General features: G+C 45.9%; 2 protein-coding genes across 4 annotated transcripts in view; one reads left to right on the forward strand and one right to left on the reverse strand.

Annotated features, from left to right (window-relative positions):
- LOC142776412 (uncharacterized) overlaps window positions 1-6,018 on the reverse strand; it is a 51,142-nt gene extending 45,124 nt beyond the window's left edge. Inside the window, exon 1 of the mRNA XM_075880037.1 lies at window positions 5,471-6,018. Within this exon, the coding sequence (XP_075736152.1) occupies window positions 5,471-5,549 (79 nt within the window). The 5' untranslated portion in view covers window positions 5,550-6,018. The remainder of the gene's footprint in view (window positions 1-5,470) is intronic.
- Window positions 6,019-6,243: 225 nt separating this feature from the next.
- LOC119161048 (superoxide dismutase [Cu-Zn]) overlaps window positions 6,244-27,775 on the forward strand; it is an 81,323-nt gene continuing 59,791 nt past the window's right edge. For all 3 annotated transcript variants that reach the window (XM_075880034.1, XM_037413371.2, XM_075880032.1), the window contains exons 1-5: window positions 6,244-6,384; window positions 8,848-8,959; window positions 15,310-15,452; window positions 16,200-16,296; window positions 22,006-22,075. In XM_075880034.1, the coding sequence (XP_075736149.1) occupies window positions 8,917-8,959; window positions 15,310-15,452; window positions 16,200-16,296; window positions 22,006-22,075 (353 nt within the window). In that variant the 5' untranslated portion in view covers window positions 6,244-6,384; window positions 8,848-8,916. The remainder of the gene's footprint in view (window positions 6,385-8,847; window positions 8,960-15,309; window positions 15,453-16,199; window positions 16,297-22,005; window positions 22,076-27,775) is intronic.

A 27,775-nucleotide genomic window follows, 5' to 3' on the forward strand; every position in this document is an offset into this window, starting at 1 on the left:
TTTTATGATTCTCACTGACATTTATGTACCCACTTCTGCTTGGGCCCGAATAGGGCCTGAAGTATTTGTAAGTAAATAAAACAAATCGAAGTATGCAGGCACTTTTGCGTTTCACCCACATCAAGATGTTGCCGCTGTGCCAATGAATGCACCTGGTGGTTGCCTTGTAGGGCCTCCTCCGTTTGGAAACTGCCTGTTTTCCATTTACTTCAATGCTTCAAATGTCTGCAAAAATACTTTCTTTATCTGGCGACTGAAAATAGCAATAAGAAATGGGGACACAAGAAGAGGACACAAGACACAGGCGCTAACATCCAACGTGATGTTTATTACCACCGCAGGCTCGCCTAAAGCACCAGACGAATAACGTCACATGACATGTATGATGAGCACAAAAATTAATTTTATAAATAATACAATTCCCTATCACTGAGCATAAGCGAAAGAGTGTTCACGCACGTAGACGCCAGTGATGTGAATGCCTCAGCCTCAATAATCTCTCTAGTAACCTTATCAAATATTATCTCGATAACTGTGGCTGAATTGAATATCTATGAGCCGCCACGGGATTTACAATGGTCAGCCAACTCCCTTGGCCATTTGTAACGTTATTACATTGTTTCCTTGATCTGTAATAGGGCATGGGGACAAAATCAATGGCGATGAAACAAAATCAAAATGCGCAACGTATACGACGTTGTCGCTGCTACTGCTGCTAGATGACCCACTGCCCGAATGATTTGATGGTGTCGACGATATGGGGATGGTGCCGTTGTGAGACATGGGGATGCTACGGCGGTATCACGCCGCAACACAGTACCGCTCGCAACCCACTAACAACATGCGGACTACGTGGCAAGCAATACACTGACCACGTGCTGTAGGTGGCTGTTTGGTAGCAGATGACAGTATTGCTCCGTGCCTATTGTGACGTCACGCATGCCACGGCAAGATGATGGTTGCCGGGGTGGGTGGAGTTCATAGCCGACGATTTCTACGGCTTATTTTACACTGAAATAGTCTTTTAAGATCGAGTTTTCGAGCGTATTAAGGCATAGTTGACCCTCTACCTCAATTTCCCGCTGAAAACAGCGAACTGTTGGGCGATTATGTCATGGCCCTTTAACATGCTTGCACGTTCATTGACTTTTTTTTTATGCGAAGCATTTTTTTAGCAAACTTTGGCGACTTTGAGGGTATCTCTCTATCTGGTCGCTTACGTTTGGGTGCTCTCATGGTCACCCCCTTAACTTGGCGTGAACCAAAGTTACAATGGGAGGGTAAGATGGTTTGACGAACATAACGCGCTTGTCAAGACATGAATAATGTCACAATTCCGTCGCGTACGTCGTCAAACACTTCCCGTCAGACAGTGGCACATACTCACGGGCGGGTATGTGACACTAAAATGCGGGTATGTGCCATATGTGATTGACACTGGGCATTTACATAGGAACGACGAGAACGCGTGAGCGTTAGGCTTGACGCGTGAGCGTTAAGCAATACTCGACATCGGTAGCGTCGACCCAATGAAGGCATAGAATAAATGTCAGTGTTAAGAAAAACCTGTCATAGGCAGCGTTGGCCACCCGACGAATGCAAACGATTAATTTCGAAATCCCAGCAGGAATCAAACCAAAGCGTTCTGCGTGGCAGTCAAGCATTATATCACAGAGCTACGCGAGGTCTCGGAACTACTTTTCAAATAGACGCTAATCTTCGAGAAACATCAATAGTGGTTGCAGTGCTGCCTACCCAATTTTACAAACATTACATATGTAATCCTTTCATACAGCCGTCACGCCGGGTTAACGTCAATTGCGGTGAAGTGCCATGTGCTGAGATTGATTTAGGTATACGGTAGTGTCAAGGGCCATCATCTTTGCGAGCATCAGTGTTTCTTGTAAGCTTCTGGTGTTGCTAAAACACATATTCAGCTGACATCGTACTGAAAGTGGAAAACTGCTTATAAAAACATCTGCGATTCTGCAACATGTCTCTACGAGCAACATTTGTACATATACTTAGCGTCATTTCATGACGTGTCGCTCAAAAAGAAAATGCAACATGGTCACCTTCCCTCCATGTGCTTCGCATAAAGTTCATTCCCAGGTACGTGGGATCTGCCAAATATTCTTATTGTCACGATCTTCAGTTTCTACATTCCGTTTATCTGGTTTTTCTATTTTCTTTTTCTTCTTCGCGCGGCTATGTTATATCATCGGGGCAATGCTATGTCTACTTTTTCCTCTATTTTTGTCTTTTTTTATTTTTCAGAAGGAGGGATAATGCCACCTGCATGTAATGGATTGAGACCACGAGTGGCTCTCACCCTGAAAAAGAAAAGAAGATCACGTGCGTCTTCTTCGGTCGAGATCCAGCCGTGATGGACGCGCTTTTCAAGAGCTCACTACATCTTAGCTAATTAAAAGACCCTTGCACTTCTGTTTTGGGACGTTAAACCGCACAAATAAATAATTGATATGTGGGGTTTAAGGTACCAAACAACCAAGTGATTATGAGAGACGCTGTAGTGGAGAGCTCCAGAAATTCCAACCACCAGGGGTTCTATAACATGCACCTAAATCTGAGTACACGTGCCTATAACATTTCCGCCTCCATCAGAAATGCAGCCACCGCAGCCGGGATTCGCTACCGCGACCTGCGGGTCAGCCGCCGAGTACCTTAGCCACTAGACCACTGTGGCGGGGCCTACATATCAGTCAATGCATACACCTCTTCTCACATTCATAAAATACGCCTTCAAAAGTTCACTTAAATTTGGAAAACTGACAAAAGCGATACATGCCTCGAAGTGTGTGTTCTTTAGGCGTTAATACATTCAAGTCAGACATGCCATTTATATGTATACTAAGTGATCAGTAGTGTTGGCAGCAAAATGTTAACCGCTACTAACATCGCTGTTGGAAAAACGACCATAGGTAGTGCCGTATATATTCATGTTGTTGAAGATAATTTCACGCGGTAATTAAGAATTCAATATAGGTCACGAAAATCGGCAGCCTTAAAACGCTCACTTTATTACGTCTGAGGGTTATCCGTCACTATGTTTTGAATAAAAATGTAATGTAGCATCAACGTAACCACACCAAAAAATTTTGAAATAAAAATGCATCGAATTTTATTCACATCAAAGGAACTTGTAACGAGAACTCGTTCCGAAGTTGGGCAAGAACGAGGAACAAGCTTTTGTTACTGTTTTGGAGGAACATCTACCACACTGCAAAGCACAAAGGCTGCCTATGAAGAGTTGACTGGCATTGTAGTAAGTGACATAGGGTGAGGGAATATAAGCTTCAATAAAACTAAGCAGCACGTATAGACTATCACAAGCATTACCCCTCTGGCCACAGTGGCTCGCTTGGCCTGACCTCGGTTTCCAGCTGGCTTTCCATGGGACAGATCAGCAGCTGCTATTGCTCAAGCCGTAGGAATGGTAGACCGACAGGTATGAGTGGAAAACGTTGGAAGGTATTACGCATTCACACGAAGTGCTATCTAAAGGCTACTGTACTGTTTTGAGATATATTCGACTTGCGAGGTTCATAACCGATGCACTTAATTTGTCTGTTCGCGAGATTACTTTATCTCATTAGAGAGGCTTTTTGTATCACATCATTATACCATATTGAAGCTGCAGCTAAGTGAAGCTCGTATCATTAAATAGACTCATGAGCAATATTTTACGATATGTACGGAAATAGATAGACTGATTGCCGTGTAACTGATAGTTGGGTGAGTTTGTACAAATTCCTGTTAAAGCGTACTTTGCTGCACTTACAAAACACCGTGGCACTCACAAACAATGTAAAAGCGAGTGCTATAGCCCTCATTTATTCCTTCTTTCTGTATTTATCCTTCTTTGCTGCATGCTACAAAAATTTTGAACATGGGTAAATAAACAAAAAATCACAGCATGTCAATAGAGAGAATGATGACGAGTGGGACGAAGCGCTGGATGGTTTCATCGCTAAACTGTGAACCATCCACGAATATCGCTCACTAAATCATCAAAGACGTGACAAACACTGTATGTATCTATACAAAAAATCTTATGATTGGCTCCCTCTTCATTATAATGGCTTTATGGTGGGTGAAGTAATAGATCCGTGATAGGGCATAGTGGGATGTTTGCGAGGACGAAGTAGTGGGCAGTTCGCAAAAGGTGAAAGTACAGGCGGCCTCGCAGAAACAAGAGACGGACACTGTGGGAAAATCTATGGTTCTTTAACGCGCACCTATATACAAATACACGACCATCTTTCATTCCATATTGGCTACTGCTCAAAAGTACTGGGTTTATGGTCGCTGAAGTCGTAGATAGGTGTTGGGTTGTAGTGTGATGTTTGCAAGGTGGCTACATACACCAACTAAGGAAGGACAGACCACACCTTAAGGAGCTTCGCCCCTAAAAAATGAAGGCTGGAAAAGCAAGGACGCATGAATGACTAAAGACAGTACCGCGAGCGTAAAGCATAACATTTTATATAGCAATAAAGTCACGCATTAGTGTCAGATTTGCCTTTGGAGGATGCTAACCTAAGTTTGTCGACACAAGATGAAACAAGAGGAGTAACATTTCTTAGATTGCAATAGCGCTTGCACCCTTCTATGAGAAAGACCTGAACTCGTCTCTAGGAGAAAAAATGCCACTGATAACTAGTCTTTTTTACAGCGAAAGCTGTTATGAGATCACAACTCGGGTTACGTGCGGTTGTCTGCCTCCGCCGCACGGCCAGTGTCCGTAACCACATCGCGCGAAATTCAAAACAAGAATCTAACACCAAAGACACAGTGGGGCTTGAACCCCGGTTCTCTGAGTGCCAGCCCAGTATTCTTCCCCTGAGCTGCGCTAGTGCTTGTGGAAACTTGCCTTAGGCAGGCTTGATGTCGGGAAAGCATTAGCGTTAATACGATTTATAAAGCCTTTTAAAACAACGAAAGAACAACCAGTCGTCGCACAATGCGAATAGCGTAACGAGTGGGCTGTCCAATGCTCCATCCCATTACAAAAGCTTGTTCTTGTTCCCTCATTAACTGTGGCGCATACCCACTTCCACTATAATTCCCCATCGTGGTCAGCCGCCGCATGAACAATTAGCAGGAAATTTCTTGCATGTGTTTAGCGGATACCACGCTTCTCAGAAGGATGGCGAAAAATAGCTTAGGGAATGCCGGCCTACTGCCTAATAGTTTATTATTAATTCCCTAGTGGGTTTCAAGAAAGTGTGCTTGCAGTAGTTATCCAATGAGTGTTTTGAAAAGGCTCTGAAAGGCCACTCTTCTAGTTTTCGCTGTGACCGTGCAGAGCTTTCCGCGTAGGCCTGGCGTTTTTTTTTTAAATGCACAGAAACTTTCCTGCCGACTCAACAAGAAAATTATTTGTTTTGTATCTCGACCGCGCCAGATGATTGGCACCACAAAGAAGTAAGTGAATTAACCAACTTACTTTTCTTTGTGTGTCCGGGTTTCATCCCAGGCCCCATTATTTGATGTCGCCACGAATTACGTATCCGATGCTGTACCATTGAGTGTAATTCCGAGGGGCGGGTTCGAATTCCACAGACGCAGAAGGCACTTTTGCGTCAAGTTCAATGTCTTTCACTTTAAGCGACAATCACCACAATACAGTGACGGAAACTGAAACATTGTCCCCTATGCTTTCCATGGCTTTGCTGTCTGTCCGTTTCATCTTGTGGTATTGGAACGAAATTCTTTTGTTGGACAAAGTGTAGGTCAAAGCCGACATAGATGATTGTACACATTATTGACGTTCCAACTTTGCTAAAATTTCATTCGAACGACAATTTTGTGTGCTTGCGGGACGTGCCTGCCAGAGGTCCGTTTGAGACGCAGTAGAGAGCTGCAAAAATATGAAAGAGGCCACGTCAATGCCACCCAAAAACAACATTTTTGGGAAGGGTACAGCTTACAACAGAACACCACGCTTACGCATCACCGAAAAGACACTCTGCCTGAAATATTTTGTCGTATTTTTTCTGTTCACCACTGAAGTTAGCGAGAGGAGTCACGGATGAATTTCAAGGTGCACGCGCGAATACAGAGCCCACCGTTTGCGCAAATACGTGTACAAACATTCGTCTTGAATTTCCTGAACTAAAGGCTTGGTTCTATTGTAGTTCGTACGACAAACACGTGATATCCACGACCACAGACACGTCATTGTGTCCACAATACATGCAACTTTTCTTTGTTCTTTGTCTACGCCGCGCAGCCACGTAGAGGATCGCAGCTGGAGTGACACACAGGGCACGCTTTGTTCAAGTTTCTTCGCAGACGACGAAAGGCATACCACTACTAGCAGCCCGACTGCCCACCATCAACACTTCTTGGCCAGCTTTCGTAAGTTATACTTTTCAAATATTCATTTCAGGGTCGCATATTGTAGCCGGGAAGAAATTTTTTGCGATGAGCTCGTTTCGTGTCGAGCCAAGTACGTTATGTCTACAAACTTCATAGTTCTATAGATATGAAATAAGTCATCGACATAGGCAGTGGACAATTCATGTTTGTACCAGAAAAGATAACACTTTCGAATGAGAACGAGGCAGTATTTGAAATCGAGAAAGCGCAAAACACAGGTAACAAGAGAGATGAACGACGTGACCCGTCCGCAACGGCGTCACTTGAAACCGTATTTCGTGTTTTCTTGGTGTGGAAGTCTCATGTGTAGGGCAAACATGTATAGTAAATATCTCATGACAATTTTTCTAACAACGCTACTTTGCTGGAGCAACGAGGTATCGGTGCCCATTATACAAAACGTGAAAGAGTATACCTTCAAATACTTCACTTCTGCTTCACTGGTACTTTGGTGCAAATACTGTGGGTTTTATGCACCGACGCTATGAAACAAAAGCGAAGGTTCCGTGATCAACAATATTCTGGAGTGAGTGTAACTGTACAAGTGGCGACACTGTGTTGTCTTTCATGCAAGTCCAGCAAATCCGGGAACGAATTTCACAATTGGTCATTAATCGTTCGAAAGCTTGTGGAGGCGTCTTTATGATTGATAATATATGGACATGACAAAATACCATGTACTGTAACAAGAGAAATGCTACGAAGAGCGGAATCAATCACTTTAGTCAGATCATCTGAGGACCATAACCATAGAAAGTGGACCCTAATTGGAGAAATGTTTCTTCTCTCTCTTCGCTCGAAGCCCTTCCGATTGCTAACCTACTCTTGAGGACTGTAATAAAAGTATGTTTGGTATGTTGGTGAAAAGTCGACTCTTCGTACTATTTTTCTTTTATGCAATTGCACATTTTACCTATTTTCTTGCGTTATTACAATATCAAGATCTTTTTACCTACTTTAGGATTAAGTTTAAGCTTAGAAGATTTACAGTTCGTTTCACACTTAGGGGAAATGTCGAAACACATGGCATCGCGATGCGGCCACCACTGAAGTGACGTATCGGCAGCAGGTCGCGCATACGCAGACACCAAACGAGCGTGGTGTTGGACCACATCGCCTGCTATGGCGGTGGGCACCCTCCATATGGTCGTGAAGCCTGCTTATTTCATCGTTACTGCGGGAACTAGGCTGATATTTCTTACTAAACGTTCTGTGACGCCAATCTATTGGCCATCATTGGCATTAATAGAGTTCTTGAAAAATAATTTTACAGCAAACTTTCTTCGCTCTTGTGAAACACCATGGTACTGAGTGCGTTCACGTATATTTTATTTTTGCATGTCCCCGGCAATACGCTACGACACGGAAGACAGCCTTGGGCAATCACCAGACGTGGTATTCATTTCACGCTAAAAATAATAAAAATGAAGGAAGTACGGCAAATGCTCTAAACCTATGTGGGTTCAACACAATAAAACATATGGGAACGAATTTAAAAACGCTGCAGGTTCAGATAACGACCTGAACGCGATTCTTCTCAACATTTCATTGCACCAAGCAGCATCTGCTCGTCGGCACTGAAATGCGGGCGTTGAGCCTTCAAGTTCACCTCATACCTCGCGTTGTCTCATGTGGCAACGATGACTGCACCTATTTTGGACGGCAGTGAGACTCCCAGTTACTCGATGAGCTATGAGTGAGGTTGGCCCAGTTCTCGCAGTAACCAAAAAGTAACGATGAAATCTACCTGCTGTCCGACAATGCGGCCAGCGCGTAGCGCGGTGGCCAACACTACACACGAGCTGCTGCCGGCGCACGACTGCAGCACTGGCCGCATCGCGATGGTACGTGCTCTGAGAGTTCCCGTGAGGGTGAAACAGACTGCACGTACCTTATTTCTGACTATTTCCTTGCATTGTATTGATCGTTTTACGCTTGCCGAAATTTTCCTTAAGTAGTGCATTCTCTTTTGGTATCTTTTAATGATTGTTTTAAAAAACGTCAGTGTTTTTCTTTCTGCTTTCTTGTTCGTTTTTTATAGTGTGACCTATTCCATGTCATTCACTTTATTCTAGAACACAAATTATTTAGTAGTGTACCATGGCACACTTGCTGTTACCTCTGGGAGCGGTGTCTTTTTGAGGTGCAGTTTCCAGCTTTCTTTGATTGCCAACCGATTTTCCGAAGACAAAAAAGTAGTGTATGGATACATTGCTAACGTAATTTGAGACGACAAGCATTTATTGGATGGGATATGAATGGATGCAATCATGAATTTTATGGCGTATGTAACATTACTTTCTTGGGAAACACGATTACACAGAAACTCAGAGTGCAGCATCTCAACACGTGACATGAAACAATGGCACATGCGGTTTTCTGTGCATGTTATGACAATGCCGGGTATAACTACTTGAAACGCGAAAGGTGGTCTCTCTGCAGCAATCCGGACATCCACCTTCTACCGGACTCATCTTGGAGAATTGCAGTGGACCGCAGATTGGGAAAGCAATGAACAACAGCGCTTTGGCTCTGAGGCCACCTACGACACTAGGTTAGTACAATGTTCGAGGAGGAACAATCAACATAACTCTGGCTTACGCGAATGATTTCCCTTAGGCGAAAACTAGGAACTACCTTGAAGGCACTCGAGAAAAAAAACTGCATGAGACAAACATATGTTTTCCCGGTTAGGGAAGAATACCACAACCACAATCTTTCGCTATGTTTTTCTAATCAACTGGCTCCTGCTATGACACATCTGCTACGAATGAAGAATTTTTCAACCTTCGTTATTAATTAAAAACTACTTGAATATATATTTCAATACATGCCACAGCCTTTCATACACTCTTACCGTGTAAGCTGTTCTTGAAAGTGTATTGCGCATTCGATCATACCACGAACGGCAAATTGCACTGATTCAACAGGAGCACTTGGGAGCACGCTTAAAGTGCTATCCTGAAAGGTTGCTTTTTTCAGTGGTCAAGCAGGGGAGCTGTTCTCGGACTGTTCGTTTCGGCGGGGCCCATTAAGTTACGAAAGCCGAAGACCGGGACGTCATCGTGTTCCTAAAATCTCTTTTACACCGAAGGCGGGGCGGCCAAAGCGGCGAGGCGATAATAGGAAAAAGTGGAAAAAACCTCCTATTCAAGCGCGAACGCGGGCGGAAAACGAGGCGGCTAGGACGATCGCTATCCAAGGCTCAACGCTTCGCCGCAGCTAATCAGAAGGCCAACCAGTAGAGGCGCGGTGACCGTGCGGGCGTACCTTTTGGAGAACCGTTGTCACGCCATAGCGACATGCACACAAAAGCGCGAGCTGTCCGTCTCTTCTGCCCCAAGGGAATCCAAAGGAAGCTGGTGTTATTGACAGGTGCACGCGTTGGCCGCTTCGAAAAGCTAATTGGCCCACTATGCCTCGCCGCCTTCACTGTGAAGAGACTTTACAGTGTCGATGCACCGCCTCAGCACCGCAAACTTCCACGGTGTAAAGAAAGTGTAAACTTAAACAAACTTGGCTCATCTGTCCTTGACTATGAGCTTCTGCAAAATGCTTTGCCAACCGTACAGGGAAGGTGTACCGAACTTCACAAGTGCGTTAAATAATAGGCTGCATTAAACCTTATTCAATAGCTAACGCGATCACATGATTAGAGTTATTGAACGGCTTTCGAAATTGGCGCAGCCAAGAAAGAATCTCATGAGGGCACATTGACGCGCAATATGTTCATCTCGGTTTTGTCCAGAGTAGTGAAAACTCCGTGATGTGAAAATTGGAACGTTATATAACGTCTAACAACGAAAAGAGAGGGTACACAGCTTATCAAGCTCCATCCGGCCAGCCTTGGCCAAAATCGACAGTTAAAGAATTGCTTTCCCACTCGTTTTTTTTTTTTATTTTGCTTCCCCTAAAGATAGTGGTGGCAATGGTCGCAGCTAAGTGTATTTTGACATCACTGATGTTGGCCCAGTTGACGCTGTTAATACAAGGGAGTCTCATGGCAATTTTGCGTCTAATCTCGACCCCTGTACTACCTCGCTTTTCATTGAGTATGCAGGGAACGGTAGCAGCAAGACGGCTTCGTCTTTCTAGTTTGTTTAAAAGCCTCGGTCACACCAGCAGCGACATCCTCTCGAGCATACCTTCACAGCTGAATTGCACGGCAGCGTGCGATGCAAGTGTGCGCAGCTACGTTTGCTGGATGCGTCGCGGGGCAAACGTACGTAATTGGAAATGGGGAGAATGTCGAACATGCGGCTGACTGATTTCACTCGTGTTTTGCTTCTATCTCAAAATGCATGCCGGAGCTTCGATTTTTTTTTTTCTCACTCATCAGCCTCCCACCAGCTGTCTGAATGCGTGTCGCATTCAGACCACCTATCTAGCGGCGCTGCTTACTTTGCCCTGCCCTCCACTCGTTTCTGAACAACACCTCCGATCCTGTTTTCTCCGTTGAATTCGACATTAAAGATTAAGCAGACTACATAGAAGTGTGCTACAGAAGAACCAATCCTGTTGCACTAAACTGGAGGCGTTCCACTGGAGTGTATTGCTTTGCGAACAATATTTTCTTTCATTTACCATACATAGTTTTGGTCACCCCATAAATAACAATACCATTTAATTGTCAGCTAGCACACACTTATAATATCGTGGAATGAATGATCCACATAGATCAGGTACAATATAACCAAGAGAATAATTGTCGCCAAGAATGGTTTGCCCAATGAAAAATGAAATCAGGTAGTGAAATATATGACACAGTGAATTAGAAATACCGCTAAGCATGTGGTTTACTGTAGTTGTAAGACAAATTTTAAACCACTGCGCCGAGCAAGTATATTAGACTACATAGGTGTAGCTTTTTCAGGCTACTTGAACTGGAAAATGACACGTGTACAAAATTTTTAGGATTACAGGCAGAGAGTGATCGCTGTTTCGTTGCAAACTGGCACAAGCATCCCACTCCACAAATGTCATCGCCCAAGTGGTATTGCATGAGTGCTAAAATATAGCGTTATTCAATGTGTTGCGTTGCCCACCAAATGAATGCACCAAGGGAATAATTGTTAAAGTAAAAGGGAAGACGGCATAGATAACTCCATCATAGGACTGTCCATCTGGCATAAAGGCTATGTTTACTGTGGCTACCCTCCATCCACCTTTTCTGGCGTCATGGTTGTTCACCCCCGCCACTCGTATCTGTAACCGGTATCACTTATAAAAAAACGAAATAAAAATTATCCAGGATGGACCAAAAATCAAACGTTGGTCCTCTCCGTCGCATTCCAGAATCGTAACAGAGCCATGCCACTGCTCTGAAATCCATTGAAGTAAGACTTTATAAGCAGGCGCGATGTCAAACAACAGGCATTGCGCGACGAGTTGGTTGTTGAATGCTTTGAACTCATTGCAAAGCACTCTGCTAAAATTCTTCATCGTCAGAAGCTACCACATCAGGAATGAACCCATAGTGCTTTGCAACTACATAGCGGGTACCTTCTTCTCCGAAAAATAAAATATGGTTGCGTCGTGGGTACTTTGCAACAGGACGAAAATACGATTTATGGTGGAAAGGGTACCATACAAGCTCACTTGCATTAGTAGCCCCAAGAAAGTTTCCAAGTGCTTCTAGAAATTCCACTCTTTGAGCTTTCACTGTGACAGTGCTGCACTTTTCACGCAAGCCTGGCGTTTTACAGCGAATTCAAGCTGTCATCAAATCACAACGACGATGTGCAGCCGTCCGACACCACTACTATAGCAGTGATTGACCACTACCATGGAAATAAAAAAATTAAAAAAGTTTCTTTAAATGTCAGCCACATTTACTCCCTATTAGAATCAACCAAGCGTTAGTATCTCTCTCACCATATATTGTTCTGTTCCTTCAACCTCGCTTTTAAAAATGAAGCGATGGCGGCAACGTACACAAGAGATAGCAGCGGTAGCAACTGTTCATCTTTACAGGCACCCACCGCATACCTAGCCATTGGTAAGCAGCCACTCTGTGCTTTCAGCTATGGCTTTCGTGACAATAATGGCAATGAGATGCATTCATTTGAACTTTAGGTATTGTTGCTGCTTTCCTGTTACACCTCTAACGTCAAAGGCACAGCCGCTCCCTTTTGAGAAAAATAAAGAAAGAAATGCGTTTCTGCTTTTTTTCTGTTTGCCTATGCTTAGAGTACTGCACCTGTGATCTATAGTGACACACCGTTTGGATACAAAAAAGCTTAAAGAATTGTGTTCCAGTTCCTCTTCAACTAAAGCTATTGTTATCACCTTAAGTAGTAAAAAGTATTCTTTTACTTTTTCTTAGTTACTTTTTCCTTCCTGTAGCAGTATCAAATTTGCAATCTATTTGACATGAATGCGAGCAGCTATCAAACTCATGTAGCGTTTTTAATATGCAATGTTTCTAGAAAGAATTTTTTGCTAACTCTTAGTTTACCATTTGATTTTCGCCAGGGTTATGTCCCTTGCGGCTCTTTTGCGGTGTATACATGCGTACGTAATTTTATTCAACCAACACCGTTGGAAGTTAGCGCTATCCAAGTGCTCTTCGTCTGTCCGCGTGTTTCGCTTTGCACTACAAAATGTTTTTGCTTTAATAATTCATGAACTAACAGCCCAATAACACGTTTTGCTGAGCAACTCGATTCCTATTTCGTGAGCAGTGGTGTATAATAATGTCTGTGCGAACGTGTCAGTCCCCTGCGAACAAATTTTGCAATGCCTTCCCATTTCCCAATTTTCTTCAATGTGCACGATGGAGAGGGGCAGTACACAGAGCATGCGTTCACTTTGACCATAGCAATACATGGTACACATTATTGTCAATTCTGAAAGGAAGTAGAAGCATGATTTCAAACCGTGAAGTCAGGCGAGTGTTTATTGATTGATATGTTGAGTTTAACGTCCCAAAACTACCATATGATTATGAGAGACTCCGTAGTGAAGGGCTCCGAAAATTTCGACCACCTGGAGTATTTTAACGTGCGCCCAAATCTGAGTACAGGGGCCTACAACATTTTCGCCTCTATCGGAAATGCAGCCGCCGGCGAGTGTTGTGGCCTTCACATAGGAAGTGTTCTTCAATACTTCGCTTGTCAGGAAACACCCTCCTAATATTCTGGAAACACTAACGCTTACCGTAGACGAAACATGGGTCGGCGCAGATGGGGCATCACTTCCTTGATAGAGGAACGTCATAGGTCGACGAAGATAAAGCTAGGTGAACAGGACCACGAGAACAAGACACACAAGTATATAAGGCTCATGTTTTGTGTTGTGCTGCTATACCAGCAAGCTTCCAAAGGTCAATCATAGGTCACCCACGCACACTTATAGCATCGGGTGCATCGACTGCCATTGCAAGCGTGTGAACGTCATTAGCAAACCATTTAAGTGCCGCTCTCCAGCCTCAAAAGGAAAATGAGTGCGTTATTTTCTCCTGTCAATTCTCGCTTTTCTGGAGCACTTCATCACGCATTACCTGCAATTTCTGTGACGTCTAAAGTTTACATTACAGAAGGGTGTCTTGTTTCAGAGTAAGCAAGCGGGAATAAGTGTGTAGCAAGCAAGCGTGAAATCTTGATAGGCTTTACACTTGGTGCTGACACTGCACACGTGCTTTTACGAAGTGACGAGAAGGACACATCGGCTGTGCGAAGGGTAGGGAAGCCGAGGAGGATAGTACTGCCTTGTCTTTGAACGCGGGGTTGTGAGGGGCCTTTTAAGTTTGGCGCTGCGTTTAGCACAGTTCCTTCGGAATCACGTGATAAAATACGGAATTACTCCACGACGTATTTTATTTCCATATGCACAAGCATTTTCTTCAATTGTTTATTGCTTATTTATTTCTTTATTTGAGGCTCTTGAAGGCGTACTCACCGAGTTTCGTGCCGCCGACGAACTGCGCACTTTTCTTTGCTTAATGTTCAATGTTCAAGTCCTTCCAATTTACATGAAGTTGTGTTACGGCTTTGTTGACGCCTTGCCCAGACATAGTCGCTGTGCACTCCAGTGTAGCCAGTCACAAAACATATGTCCGACAGTTTCTTTGATATTACAAAAGTTTTTCGCCATTGTCTGGGTCCAACGTCGCAGAAGAAGGTGCCTTGCAAGCGCTGCTGCGCTTTTCGCGATCGACTGGCCTTCCTTAACGATTGCAGCTAGAACGCCCTTTCTCTCTCTCTCTCTCTCTCTCTCTGTCTGTCTGTCTGTCTGTCTGTGTGTGTGTGTGTGTGTGTGTGTGTGTGTGTGTGTGTGTGTGTGTGTGTGTGTGTGTGTGTGTGTGTGTGTGTGTGTGTGTGTGTGTGTGTGTGTGTGTGTGTGTGTGTGTGTGTGTGTGCTTAGTCTAATGAGGCGTTGTTTGAAAATGTTACTACTTTCCGTCACATTGCCGATTCTTTCAAAATAAAATGAAGTTTAAGGCATTTCTTCAAGGATTTCAAAATGAAATTCTGTCTCAACTGCGTCAGTGGACGTGATGAAGAATAAAACATGTTGTTGCACTTGAGCCATGCTGGTTCAAAAAAAATATACACGAATCTTGACTTGTTTCCTTGGTGTTTCAATCCCTGCAAACAATTTAGTTCATTCCTTTCTTACAAGACAATAGGACAAATCATGCGCCTTTATGAACAGTGAAGTTACCTCAAGTGTAAAGATACCTTGAAGGCGTCGACATCCGCAGTTGTTTTTCTCATGGGTATTTTCGGGCTTTATAATCATCTGGGCCAATAAGTGCGTTTGTGTACATGTGTGCTTTGGTGGTTAGTGTGAAGGAACTGTAGACGCTACCTTGCAAATAAAAATGGACTAACCTTTCTTTGTTTAGCATTAAATGAAATTCACGCAGTGAACGCTACTGCAACCTGGTTCTTTTTCCTGCAGTTGTTATGCACAGGCCGCCCGTGCTGTTGCCTATACTTCTTGCTACAGTTTTGAGTGCAGCCCGCAGAAGAAGGGCATACGTCTCGGACGCAATCTGCGTGTTTCAAGTTGGCAATGCCAGTGGTTACGTCAAATTTCACCAGGTCAGTTAGCATGCCATTGAAATACTAAACGTATATATAGGCAACGTTAAGATTGTTAAATAGATGAGAGAATGAACACGGCGTTGCCTAATATGCTGCTACCTATTAATGCAGTTTCTCAAGTATGTGACTGCTTTCTTAAAGTTGTATTTGGTCTGTCAACTTGATGCCCTGAGGTAGTATTTTCGGTATTATTGAACCACTGTGGGCTCCCAAATAGATCATTAGCTACGTCACACGACCAGGCAAAAAAAAACAAGTATACCTGGTTCGCTTTGTTCTCATGACTTCGTGAAGTAGAGTATCTCTCACGAGTTTGCATGTTCAGATGAACCCAATAATATGGACAAGAGGAGAACGGACGCCATAGCTCCAGTGCTAAAACAACGGACGTGTTATTGAAAAGTTGCAGGTTTGGTTCCTGCCAGCGCCAAGATGTGTTTTTCTCCATGTTAGTGTCTTTACTTTAATATGATAGTTACTATACAAATAACGCCTCCTATACTTTTCTTACCTTCACTGCCTGTTGGTTTTCATTGCGTTGTGTAAAACAAACTAGAAAATGCCTTAAATTGCCCCTTTGTTGTGTTTTATCAAAGACCATATAGGCAAAATTGGACAGGTAGCTTGTGACTTCTCTGCATGAAGCGAGAGAAGTGGGATGGTGGGGATTTCAGTGGGAAGATAAATTCTGATAGCAGAGCGAACTTCTCCTTCAACGCAAATACCTGCCTTCTGCCTCCATAGAAACCATTCAGCTTTGTGAAGCTTCATGGCAATATAACCAATCTACCACATGGAAAACATGGCTTTCACGTGCACGAATATGGCGATTTGTCGAAAGGTAAGCAAAATGTTCACACAGTGACATTTTATCTTGAGCATTGCGCTTACAAAACAGCACAACTACTTTTATTGATGATAACCGGGATGTTTCAAGTGTGACAACGCCGCTCTTGGTTTTTTTGTGAAAGTATGTTAATCATGAGAATATATATGTGACGCTATAATGACGTCACATATATATGGTTTTTAGCGCTGTTTTCCAGTCATAATATGAGAATATCTTATGAAATGCTGGTTTTCATTTTTGCCTCAGATGCTAACCTGAAACTCGGTGGTACGACCCCTACAAAGCGGTCGCATTTAGATAAAGGCAGGATGCTTAGATTCTGTCCACTGTGTGATGACAGTTTATTTATGGGACACCAGATGGTCAAACTTTCCGCAACCTATACGCTACGGCGTGTCTCATAGTCACGTTGCGGTGTGGGAACGTAAGACACAGATATATATTACATTATGTTGTTAATGCCTTGACTCTCTGAATGTTTTTGTGAGCTAGAATGATTACAAAACAATAATAAATTTTTGTTGCCATTTGCAACAGTGGTATATACAAAGTACACACCAATAAGCAATGACAATCAATCAATCAAGCCAGAAAACAACACAGAAAAGTAAAAGTATTACCGCAAACGTAAGCCAATAAATGTTGTTGCAAAAGGCTGGAATGTTCTATACAAGAACTACTAGGAGCCCACTCTTATAGGAAACGATGCCGCAGCAGTGAGCTTGGTGACCGTCATGCTGCTTATAGCTGCAACAATATTTTTCTATTAGAGCATAACACGTAAGATACTATAGGCCTTCGTTGATCTCCTTTAGCTACAACCACGCGATCACTAACGAATACGCATGTTGTAGGCCCGTGTGCTCAGATTTGGGTGCACGTTAAAGAACCCCAGGTGGTCTAAATTTCCGGAGCCCTCCACTACGGCGTCTCTCATAATCATATAGTGGTTTTGGGACGTTAAACCCCACATATCAATCAATCAATCTAACGAATACGCACGGCAAGTCAGAATGTACGTAGTTGTACACAGAGGCATGCTGCCTCCCTCTGGCTCCTATCCTCATGCGCCGCGGCAAAAGACGGGTGGCGCAGTGCCGATTACCGCAACCTTAGGCATTTAGAACGCCCGTTGCGTCATTTCTTGCAACCGTGTCAAAGCAACCCCCTGGTTTGCATTGTGAGCAGACGCTCTACAAATAATGCACTAAAGTTCCAAACCAAAGCCCGGCTCTTTGCATGTTTCGCGCTTTTCTCCTCCTGAAAATTCGTGCTGCTCGTTGTGAAACCTCGAGAATAGTTTCCTCGGCAGTCCTGAATGTCTACAGCTATAGTGTTTATTGTCGACTGTGAAAGAAATCTCATAACGTAATTACTATTGCAATGAAAAGCCCGCCGCGGTGCAGCAATGGCTAGGTGTTCGGCTACAGGCCCGGAGGACGCAGCTTCGGTCCCGGCTGTGGCAGTCGCATTTCAATGGAGGCCAAATGGTAGAGGCCCGGCTACGGAGCTATGTCAGTGCACCTTGAAGAACACCCGCCTTCATGGAGTAGTGGTTTAAGCACTCGGCTGCTAACCCACATGTCGCGGAATCGAATCATGGTTGCAGCAGCCGCCTTTTCGATGCATGAATATTAGAAAGGTATAGTATATCATGCTTCGCCGGATACCGGGCTTAACATGACAGCGGGACCAAAGTGCGCATGCGCAGATACATATGTTTCCCGTACCACGTACCTTACGCGTGCTATTTTCCAGATTGCACGTTAACTTTTACGTTATAACATGGTACACCATGTTAGCATTGTCTACGTATTTTTTACGTAAACGTGGCAGCGCTTTCGGGCGCCCGCTTCAAAGTGGTTCAGGCGTAATTGTTGAAAGATTCACTTCGTTCGCAGCAAACGACTGTTTAATATGGCTCGCTTGCCTTCAGCCAGCTTCGATTCGATATGTGGGGTTTAACGTCCCAAAAGCACCATATGATTATGAGAGAGTTCAGCTAGCTTCGAAGACCTAGTTAATACTCACATAAGGTAGAATGATTTTTTATGTCTCACGCATAAAAATTACCCATGTGTGCTCTCGCTGCTCCTCGGTAGATATGAAGTGCCAATACCTTAATGCACTGACCCGCATCCCAGGGGCACATACCTGCCCGCGGGTATGTGTCACTCTCTGGCAGAAATTATTTAAGACTAACGCCACTGGATTCTGACGTTATTTGTGTCATGACGTGTGAGTCGTATTCATCGAACCGTCTTACCCTCCCACACAAATTTGGTTTACTTTAGGTTAACGGAGCAATCACGTGAGCAACCAGACTTATAGGCCAATAGATAGACACATACAGACTTCAAAAGTGCTTGGAGTACGCAAAGAGATGCTCCGCACTTAGTAGGTTCAAACAACAAAGCCAAAAAGCGTACACGCGTCCGTATATCGATATGTATGAGAGTTCTTTCACGTGCACCCAAATCTGAGTACACAGGCCTACAGCATTTTCGCCTCCATCGAAGATGCAGCTTCCGTAGCAGGGATTGAATCCCACGACCTGCCGGTCAGCAGCCGAGTACCTTAGCCACTAGATCACCGTGGTGGGCTGCCATCATTACTTTGTGAAGGGGGTATTGCATCCGTCATTCAAACCTTAAACTAACATTTCTTGCATTGTGCTGTTCAACGCAGAGAAATGTTTCATGCTCTTCACTTCCTGTATTATTTTCGTGAATTGCTTCAAACAAAAAAAGGCCGTTTGGAAGGCTGCGCAGCACCTTTGAAAGAAAAATCGATTGATTGATTGATTGATATGTGGGGTTTAACGTCCCAAAACCACCATATGGTTACGAGAGACGCCGTAGTGGAGGACTCCGGAAATTTTGACCACCTGGGGTTCTTTAACGTGCGCCCAAATCTGAGCACACGGGCCTACAACATTTCCGCCTCCATCGGAAATGCAGCCGCCGCAGCCGGGAATCGAACCCGCGACCTGCGGGTCAGCAGCCGAGTACCTTAGCCACTAGACCACCGCGGCGGGGCTTTGAAAGAAAAATCGTTTTTTGGCTAAAGAAAATGAGTCGCTGCTCGCGTTGTTTGGTTTTATTTTTTGTACCGATAGTTGTAGTTAAATAAAGTGCATATGTGATATTCTGTGGAAAGTGATGCTGTGCTTAGTACCGTTATCTGTGGCGTTTGCAAATTTCTTGAAGCCTTTATGAGTACAACAAGAGAGAAGTTGTGCATCTAGAAAAATGTTTGCTAGCTAAAGCTATAGAGACTAATCTTGGAGTAAACACTCCTGCCTCGTTAATACCTTGCATGACACCTCTAATTGCTTTGTTTTTGTTGCAGCAACTGCTGTGACTGTTTTTTGCGAGAAAGCGATGTGAAGTGCATAGCAGAAAATTGATTCATTTGATTGATATGTGGGTTTTAACGTCCCAAAGCCACCATACGATTATGAGAGACGCCGTAGTGGAGAGCTCCAGAAGTTTCGACCACCTGGGGTTCTTTAACGTGCACCCAAATCTGAGCACATGGGTCTACAGCATTTCTGCTTCCATCGGAAATGCAGCCGCCGCAGCCGGGATTCGATCCTGCGACCTGCGGGTCAGCAGCCGAGTATTTTTAGCCACTAGACCACCGTGGTGGGGTGCGAAAAATTGGTGCGAAGGCGGGAAATGAAATGTAGCCAACTTGTTTCTTTTCTTTTTGCAGTTTATGCCGGAGTCAAGTACTGCGGCAACTAATGCCATCTAGCATTGTGGACCGTATGTGTACTTCTGTGCATTTATTGTTGTTTTACTGTTCCACTGGTCTTCTTTTAATGTTGCCTATTTGTTTATTTCTTGTGTGTAATTTATGTCCATGATATGACAGCTATAATGCCGCGTCTTGCAGTGCAATAAGCCCATCTATTTATGACTGCTTTCATCAATTCTTAACAATGTGGGTATGTGCTTTCCCTCGATATTACTTGGAAATAAAAGTTCAGGCGGCTGGATGGATTGTCATGTGTTGTTCAAAATGTCTGCATATACAGATAGTGGCATCATGTGCTTTTCGCTATGGTGGTGAAGCTTACAGAAAGCTGATCGATGCATGCAAACGACGCGTTAGAAAAAGGATGGCCTCAGAGAATAGTACGCACACAGAGCTGGTCTCGAAGGCTGTGTAATATTTCTTATCGATAGCCTTCGAGACATCCTTTTCTGTGGTCTCTCTCTCTGAGGCTGCGAAGGTACCAACTATCGTTTTGAGCGCTGCGATCCCAAATGAGCCACAGGTGCCTATGGGAGTGTCCTCTCTTAGCATTTTATATAATACTCTGTGGTGAGTAGTCGTACATTGCATGCGGTCAGGCACGCCGGATCGAATGCTGAATCGAACCATGTGTCCAGCACTTAGTCCTCGCTATGTCAACCGTGTGCATCATCAGATAGTGCCGCACCCTCAACTTATAAAAATGCAAATAACGTTCGCTCAATGCAAATAACTACCCGTGAGCCAAAGCGCAGAACAGTGCTTCAAGCTATCAACCGTGATTGTATGAGCACACAGGGTGGAGGCTCATAGTCGGGGCTTGCGTAGGCTGAGGTGCTGCCACGCGCTCTCGATACGAGTGCTCGCAGGCACAGGCTTCTTCACCGCTGTCGCCACCGCCGTTGCGTTGCTTTGACGACGACCGATCTCATCGCACGGGTGTGTCAGCGTACGGGTCAAAACCCACAAGCCAACTTCGCTTATGCAGATGACGGTGTTGTTCGGAAAGGTCGGATGGTGGCGACGGCGCCTAACAGTAGGATGCTACAAACCACGGTGAAATAAGGCTCGAAAACATCGCTGCGTCTTCGTATGTTCTTGACGACAGAGAGAGTTCATTGACTCTCTTAGTGCCTATTTTGTAAATATTCATTCCAAAATCAAATATAAAAGAGTATTCGTTGAAGTGTTATGGTTGTGTCGGTGGCATCACGCCCTTGTTCTGAAGCAAATTCCGCATACACGTGTCCAATATCCACGTCTTCCTGTTTGTTTATATGGCTATAGAAACGAATAATAATAACAACACTAACATCTACATTAACCATGCTTGGTAGAGAAAAGCTGACATTCATCACGCTTTCGACGTGTGGAGCGTCGAGGAATGGTCAGAGGAGGCAAAGCAAAGGGCTGGTGGTAACAAGTCAATTGCACAATTGACGGTAAAGTGAACTGGCAAACCGAACATGCGCTTTTATAGGTATTTGGTGAGCACGGACGATCAAACGATTCAAGGTATAGTAATGAATCGACTGGCAGACACACGTAGTTTAAAATTTTTGAAGAACATTTCACGACCCCTTTAAATATGTCTGATCTGGAACTATGGATCAATGTACCGTAGACTTGAACGATTAAGCAGTGTGCTACAGAGAATTATTGACATCAAGCTCATCGCATTGACACTGCTGGCCTGCAGTCCTAGCAGCGCATATATTTATGATAACGCTGTCACAAAACTGATGAAGTTAGCTTTGAGGCGGATTTTTCTTTTGCATATGAAAGTGTACTGGAGAACCTCTATGATTCGTGTGCCATATAGTTCCATCTTTTTGCAATTGTCCAATAAAGTGTTCACAACATGCTCCCCATTTATTGGGTGGTGTGATTTTTTCCGCCAAGTGTTTTTAGCCTAGTAAACTCCAGTTCTGTCTTTAGGCTGCGCATCAACTGGTGCCCACTACAATCCTCTACGTATGCCTCATGGTGGTCCTAAGGACAGAAAACGGTGAGGCACTTTTCGATTCTCCCGTTAAGTGAATAGCTATGGCTCTAACTTATCAGTAGTGAAGAAGGCATTGATTTCTCAGGGTATAGTAAGCTATTGAGAAAGCAGGTGTTGTGCTATGATTGTATGATTGTATCGGTGGCATCGCATCCTTGTTCTGGAGCTAATTGTGCATACACCTGTCCAATAGCTGCGTCTTCTTGTTTTTATATGATTATTGAAAGCCTAATAATAAGAACACGAACATCTACATTTACTAGACTTTGTAGAGGAAAGCTGACGTTCATCACGCTTGCCGACGTGTAGACCATGGAAGAACGGTCAGAGGAGGCAAAGTACAGTGTTGGTTGTAAAACAATCGCACTAACACCGAGAGTGTACAAACAAAACTAAGAAAAAACCATTGGCCCCATATCTGCATGTTTCACTGCAAATGTCGTCGAAAGACGATAGTGTTGCGTCTTGAGGGAGAGAAAAAACGTTTATTTGATGTTCTGCGCGATAAAATTTGTGAATTGTATTCTGGAGGCACTGCGATAGAGTGTCTAGATTCGTACAGCGAAGGCGAACGAGCGCATCGAGGCCCACTAGACACAAGCGCTATCAGGCAGTTATCTTCGAAAACGAAGAGGGGCGTGCGCGCCTGTCTTGGAGGCGATAAGATGTAGAACGCAAAGCGACGGGCAGGAGCCCACCACCCTGACATACTAGCAAAGCGTTGCAAATACTTGCCTATTAGAGCATAGCGTCGCATTGTCAGCGCAGCGAGATAAACGCTACGGCCCTTAGAATTTCTTATGTATTCCTCTCCTAGTATAAAGATTGATTGATTGATTGATTGATTTGTGGGGTTTAACGTCCCAAAACCACCATTTGATTATGAGAGACGCCGTAGTGGAGGGCTCCGGAAATTTTGACCACCTGGGGTTCTTTAACGTGCACCCAAATCTGAGTACACGGGCGTACAACATTTCCGCCTCCATCGGAAATGCAGCTGCCGCAGCCGGGAATCGAACCCGCGACCTGCGGGTCAGCAGCCGAGTACCTTAGCCACTAGACCACCACGGCGGGCCTAGTATAAAGACCACACATATTGATGTGTTGTTACGGTGCCTCAGATATGCGCAATAATTACTTTTTAATTGACAATCGCACAAGTATGAACGCTTAAACTTGAGCAATAATGGTTGGTGCTGCGTATGGAGTTGGTCGTTTGAGGTATCGTTCGGAGCCGTTTTGGGTATCGTTACAACGGACAAACAGACAAATGTACAGGCAGACAGACAGAAAAACAGCCAAACCAAAATTTTTGTGTCGAAGTAAAATAAGAGGAAGATGTTACGGGGGTTTATTGAGGTACACAGTGACCGGAAAGATAGCAGCAGCTGCAGGCAAAGCGTAACCATGGAGCAAACAGCCGAGTGAGCCAGGCGATGGCAATGCGCTTCCACACGTGTCCATCTTCTTCATCACATTAACCCCCGGTATCGAGAGGTAGCCATCCTGGCGACCCAGAGAGAGGTCAGAGAGCCATAATACGGCTTGAGTTCCCGGCTGCGAAGTTCCAGGTTTTCACTACCCAGCAGCTCCGCCAAATTTTACGGGGTTTATTGAGGTACACAGCGACCGGGAAGATAGGAGCATCAGCAGGCGAAGCGTAGCCAGGGAGCGAACAGCCGAGCGAGCCAGGCGATGGCAATGCGCTTCTGCATGTGTCTGACTGCTTCCTTACTAAGAATATATTACTGCTTTGAGGAACTTCTGGGGCAATTGAGGCTAGCCCACCGCCATTGCACGGGCTTTGCCACCTATTTCTGCCGTTCTCATGTCCTAACCAACTGGCCCTTCTAGAAACCCTTTCGACTCTCCCTTTTCCGCGGTCTGTCGCGCTGGGAGAGCGGGAGTCACGATTAACCCCTTCTTACACGGTAGCAGATGTGGACTGTGGCGCCGAGCGTGGAGTCTGTCAGAACCTTTCGCGCGCGCTCGTCGGGAATCAGTCCGATGATCTCTCCACGACGACTTAGAGTAAGTACGAATGTCATTCCAGTCCGTCGGCTTCTAGTGTTTGGGGCTCGATGGACTTCGATCAAAGGTGCCTTGCGCCCGGTGGGAACGCTCACCTTTTCGTCACCTCCTTTCGAACGCTTGGCCGAATAGCGATGCGGTGTCTTTATATGAGTGGTTTTAACAGAAGAAAACTACCAAACCGTAACTGTCTCTCCTTACGGAGGACACCTCAACAGGTCGACATAGGAATGGGATATGGTAATAAAAGATATAGGAAGGATAATATTTTAGAACAGAGAAAATATAGGAAGGGTCATTCGATCTGCTTCCCGCAACGGACTCATAAGCCTTCACGCACCACGCGCAGCCGACTAGGAAAGCCCCCAAAAAGGCCGGAGAAATGTGGTCGCCACATGAAGAAAAACAAACGGACCGCGCGTTGTATATAGCGCGTGAAGCACTCGCGGAAGCACGTAACCCCTTCAAGGAAAAAATTGAGGTTCGTAGCACTCACAAATAGGAGTCAGTCGAACCTCGGTGGGGAGACACTTGAGTTTCTTTAGGTCACAAGCGCTCAAAGGGTGCAGAGGTTTCGGAGAAAGTCATGAGGACAGCGTGCGCGCGCTTGACCAGGCATGCGTTCGCCCGGGGAAAGATTGATTGATTTGTGGGGTTTAACGTCCCAAAACCACCATATGATTATGAGAGACGCCGTAGTGGAGGGCTCCGGAAATTTGACCACCTGGGGTTCCTTAACGTGCACCCAAATCTGAGTACACGGGCCTACAACATTTCCGCCTCCATCGGAAATGCAGCCGCAATCCCGGGGAAAGAGAATAGCATTAACAGTGGTGGTGGTGAGTCCCAGTTTCCTGTAAGCACCAAAGAGCAATCTGCGCGCATCCAAATACTCCTCACACTCAAAGATATTGTGATGGATTTTTTTCTGGGGCTGCGGACAATGACGGCAGTTTGGGTCTTCTCAACCCGAGTGCCTGCGTACCCGTTCCGCCTTGCGGTAGCAGCCGATGCGCAAGCGTAGGAGGAGGGCACGCTCCGCTCTCGAAAATCCGGTTCTTGGGAGTGGGCGTGGTGATGGTACAGGTGGTTAATGGTGACGACGCGCCGCCGTGTGCGAAGCCGCGCTACGTCGAATGGGTTAACCGCTGTATTCAAAGGGGTTCCAGGAGAGTGCGCATCCTTGGCGAGCTTGTCGGCCGCTTCGTTGCCGGATATTCCAACGTGCGCTGTAATCCATTGCAGCACAAGATCACACCCGCGGTTCTACGCCACTTTGAGCTTTCGCGCGATGCACGAAGCAACAGGAGGTTTTCGGGAGTCTTGCGCTAGCATTTGGAGATCAACTCGTGAGTCCGAGAGAACGGCAGCCGACAGCACTCCCAGTTGAAGGAGAGCATCTGCGGCAAGGTCAAGTGCAGCGAGTTCGGCTATAGTCGACGATGCCTCGCAGGCGAGGTTGCACTGATTGTGAAGCTCCAGCGAAGGCATATACACAACCGCAGCACAACCATCGTTCAACTCTGAACCATCGGTGAAGACGAGGAATCACCCCGCGAAAAGTCCGTTGAACGTAGCGGCTGTTCTGTGCCGAAGTGCACACTCTGGCATCGTCTGCTTACTTGCCATGCTCCCGATATCCGTGTGCGAATGTTCAGAGAGTGATGCCAGCAGGGCGGGGCACAGCTCAGGACGAAGGCGTTGAATGCCGCGGCGCATCGTCCCATCCGTAAGTGCGGCAGCGAAGAAAGCTTCAACACCAGCTGCGTTCCGTGACGCAAGCGGATTGAGCGCTCGAAGGTGGGCACGGAGTGACAGCGGCATGTCTCCCACCTCAGAAATTGTTGGGCTGATTTGAGAAGAATGGGGCAAGCTGTAAAACTGGCGGATTGCAGTACCATGCGCAGCATTCAGTGTCTCCCAGTTGGAACGCGTAAGCACCGCGAGAGGAAGGCCGTACAAAATGCGCGCCGCAGACATACCATTGTATATGCGGAGGGCTAGAGTCGGCGTGCATCCTCTGCCGCTAGCAAGGAGCGCTCGAGCGGCCGAGGCGACCCTACGCGTGTTTCAAAGCTGGTCGGTGACCGCTGGTGAACAATGGAGGCGTTTGCGCAGCTGAACTCCGAGGTAGGTCACTCGCCTCTTCCATGGGGTGGGGGTTGTTTGGAGAATGATGCTCGGTGTGCAGCGCTGGGCGCAATAGCTGGGGTGCAGCAGCAACGCTTCCATCTTCGCCGGCGAAATTTTCATCCCCCTGCTCGTGTTGAACATGTAAAAGGAATCCAGAATGGTTTAGACACTCATGCTGACACGCCTGCCACTGGGCACAGGTCGCATCGCTATCACCGCAATGTTGTCCACATAGAGAGCGAGGCGCGCCTCACTAGGTAGGGCACGGGGAATGTGGTCGTCGATGTCAGCCAGGGTGAAGATGAACAAGAAGGGGCTGAGTACACTGCGCTGCGGAACACCGACCCTCGAGGGACGCGGCTCACTGAGGACTCCATCGACGCGCATGGTTCTGCCGCTGAGGAAGACAGCAATGTACGCGAAGAGAAGACCAATCACTCCGAGCTCGCGCCCCGCCTTCAATATGGTGGGGTGTGGCAGGGAGTCAAATGCCACCTTAATGTCTAGAAAAACGAAGTAGCAGGCATCTCCGTTGTGCTATTCTTCCTATTGCGTCGTGATGAAGTCGGCAAGGCGGTCGGCAGTGGCGCGCGAACGGCGGAAGCCACACAGCGAAGGCAAGAAAACAGCACGTGCCTCGGTAATTCAATCGGGTCTCCTCAACGCCATGGCTTCGAAGAGCTTGCCCGCTTCGGAGGCAAAAGAAACAAGGGATAGGACGCCAGCTTCATGGTGGGTTGGTCCTTTTTGAGCAAAGGGATGACGATGGCGTCGCGCCACTCTTGTGGCACTATCCGTGTGCGCACCACTTCGTTGTATGCGGTATTAGGTTTGGCCTGGAGATTCGTCTCTCAATCCCTTCGGCGCTCAGTCTGCCAGACGCTGACGAAGATTTGAACAATTACCCAGACAACGCGGCAAGTAAAGGCGAGTTCCCGTCTTTCAAATGCGGACCCTTTTGTCGTCCCTTCAAGCAGCAGCGTGCCCGATGACCTCGGTGATTCATCTGGCGACGGGGAAGCTGTTGTGACCAGAGCCAGAGCTGACAGGAGAGCGGCGCTCTTTTTAATCCCCAATCAAGTAGACGACCGGCCGCCTGCCTAGGCTCGTCAGACATTGTCCGTGCTAGCCGGAGGATGAGACGTCGTGTTGCCGCGTCACCACAAAGAGGACAACAGGAACGGCGTCTTCCTGGAAGAGACCGCGGCGGCCACCGCAGATCGCCCCGCTAATTGGGCGAGCTGTGCGGCGGACCCTTTGAAGTATGCTGCCAGGATCGTGGGAACTCTCGACTAGCGGCACACACACGACAAGGAAGAGCCCTGCTGGCGCCACCTTGCAGTGCAGTGTTCACGTGGACCGTGCATGCTCGTCCACCTCACCTGTGTGTGTGTGATTGGTGTTCCACTCGGAGGGGAGGAGCCCGACAGGGCTTAAAACGACGCCGCAGAGTGCTGGACGTCGCTCTGAACTATGTAACGTTCAACCACCACGCTCGTGGTTTGTGAAACCACTAACTTTTCCTTTCTGTAAATATGT

The sequence above is a fragment of the Rhipicephalus microplus genome, chromosome X (genome assembly GCF_043290135.1).
Source record: "Rhipicephalus microplus isolate Deutch F79 chromosome X, USDA_Rmic, whole genome shotgun sequence".
Taxonomy (NCBI): Eukaryota; Metazoa; Arthropoda; class Arachnida; order Ixodida; family Ixodidae; genus Rhipicephalus; species Rhipicephalus microplus.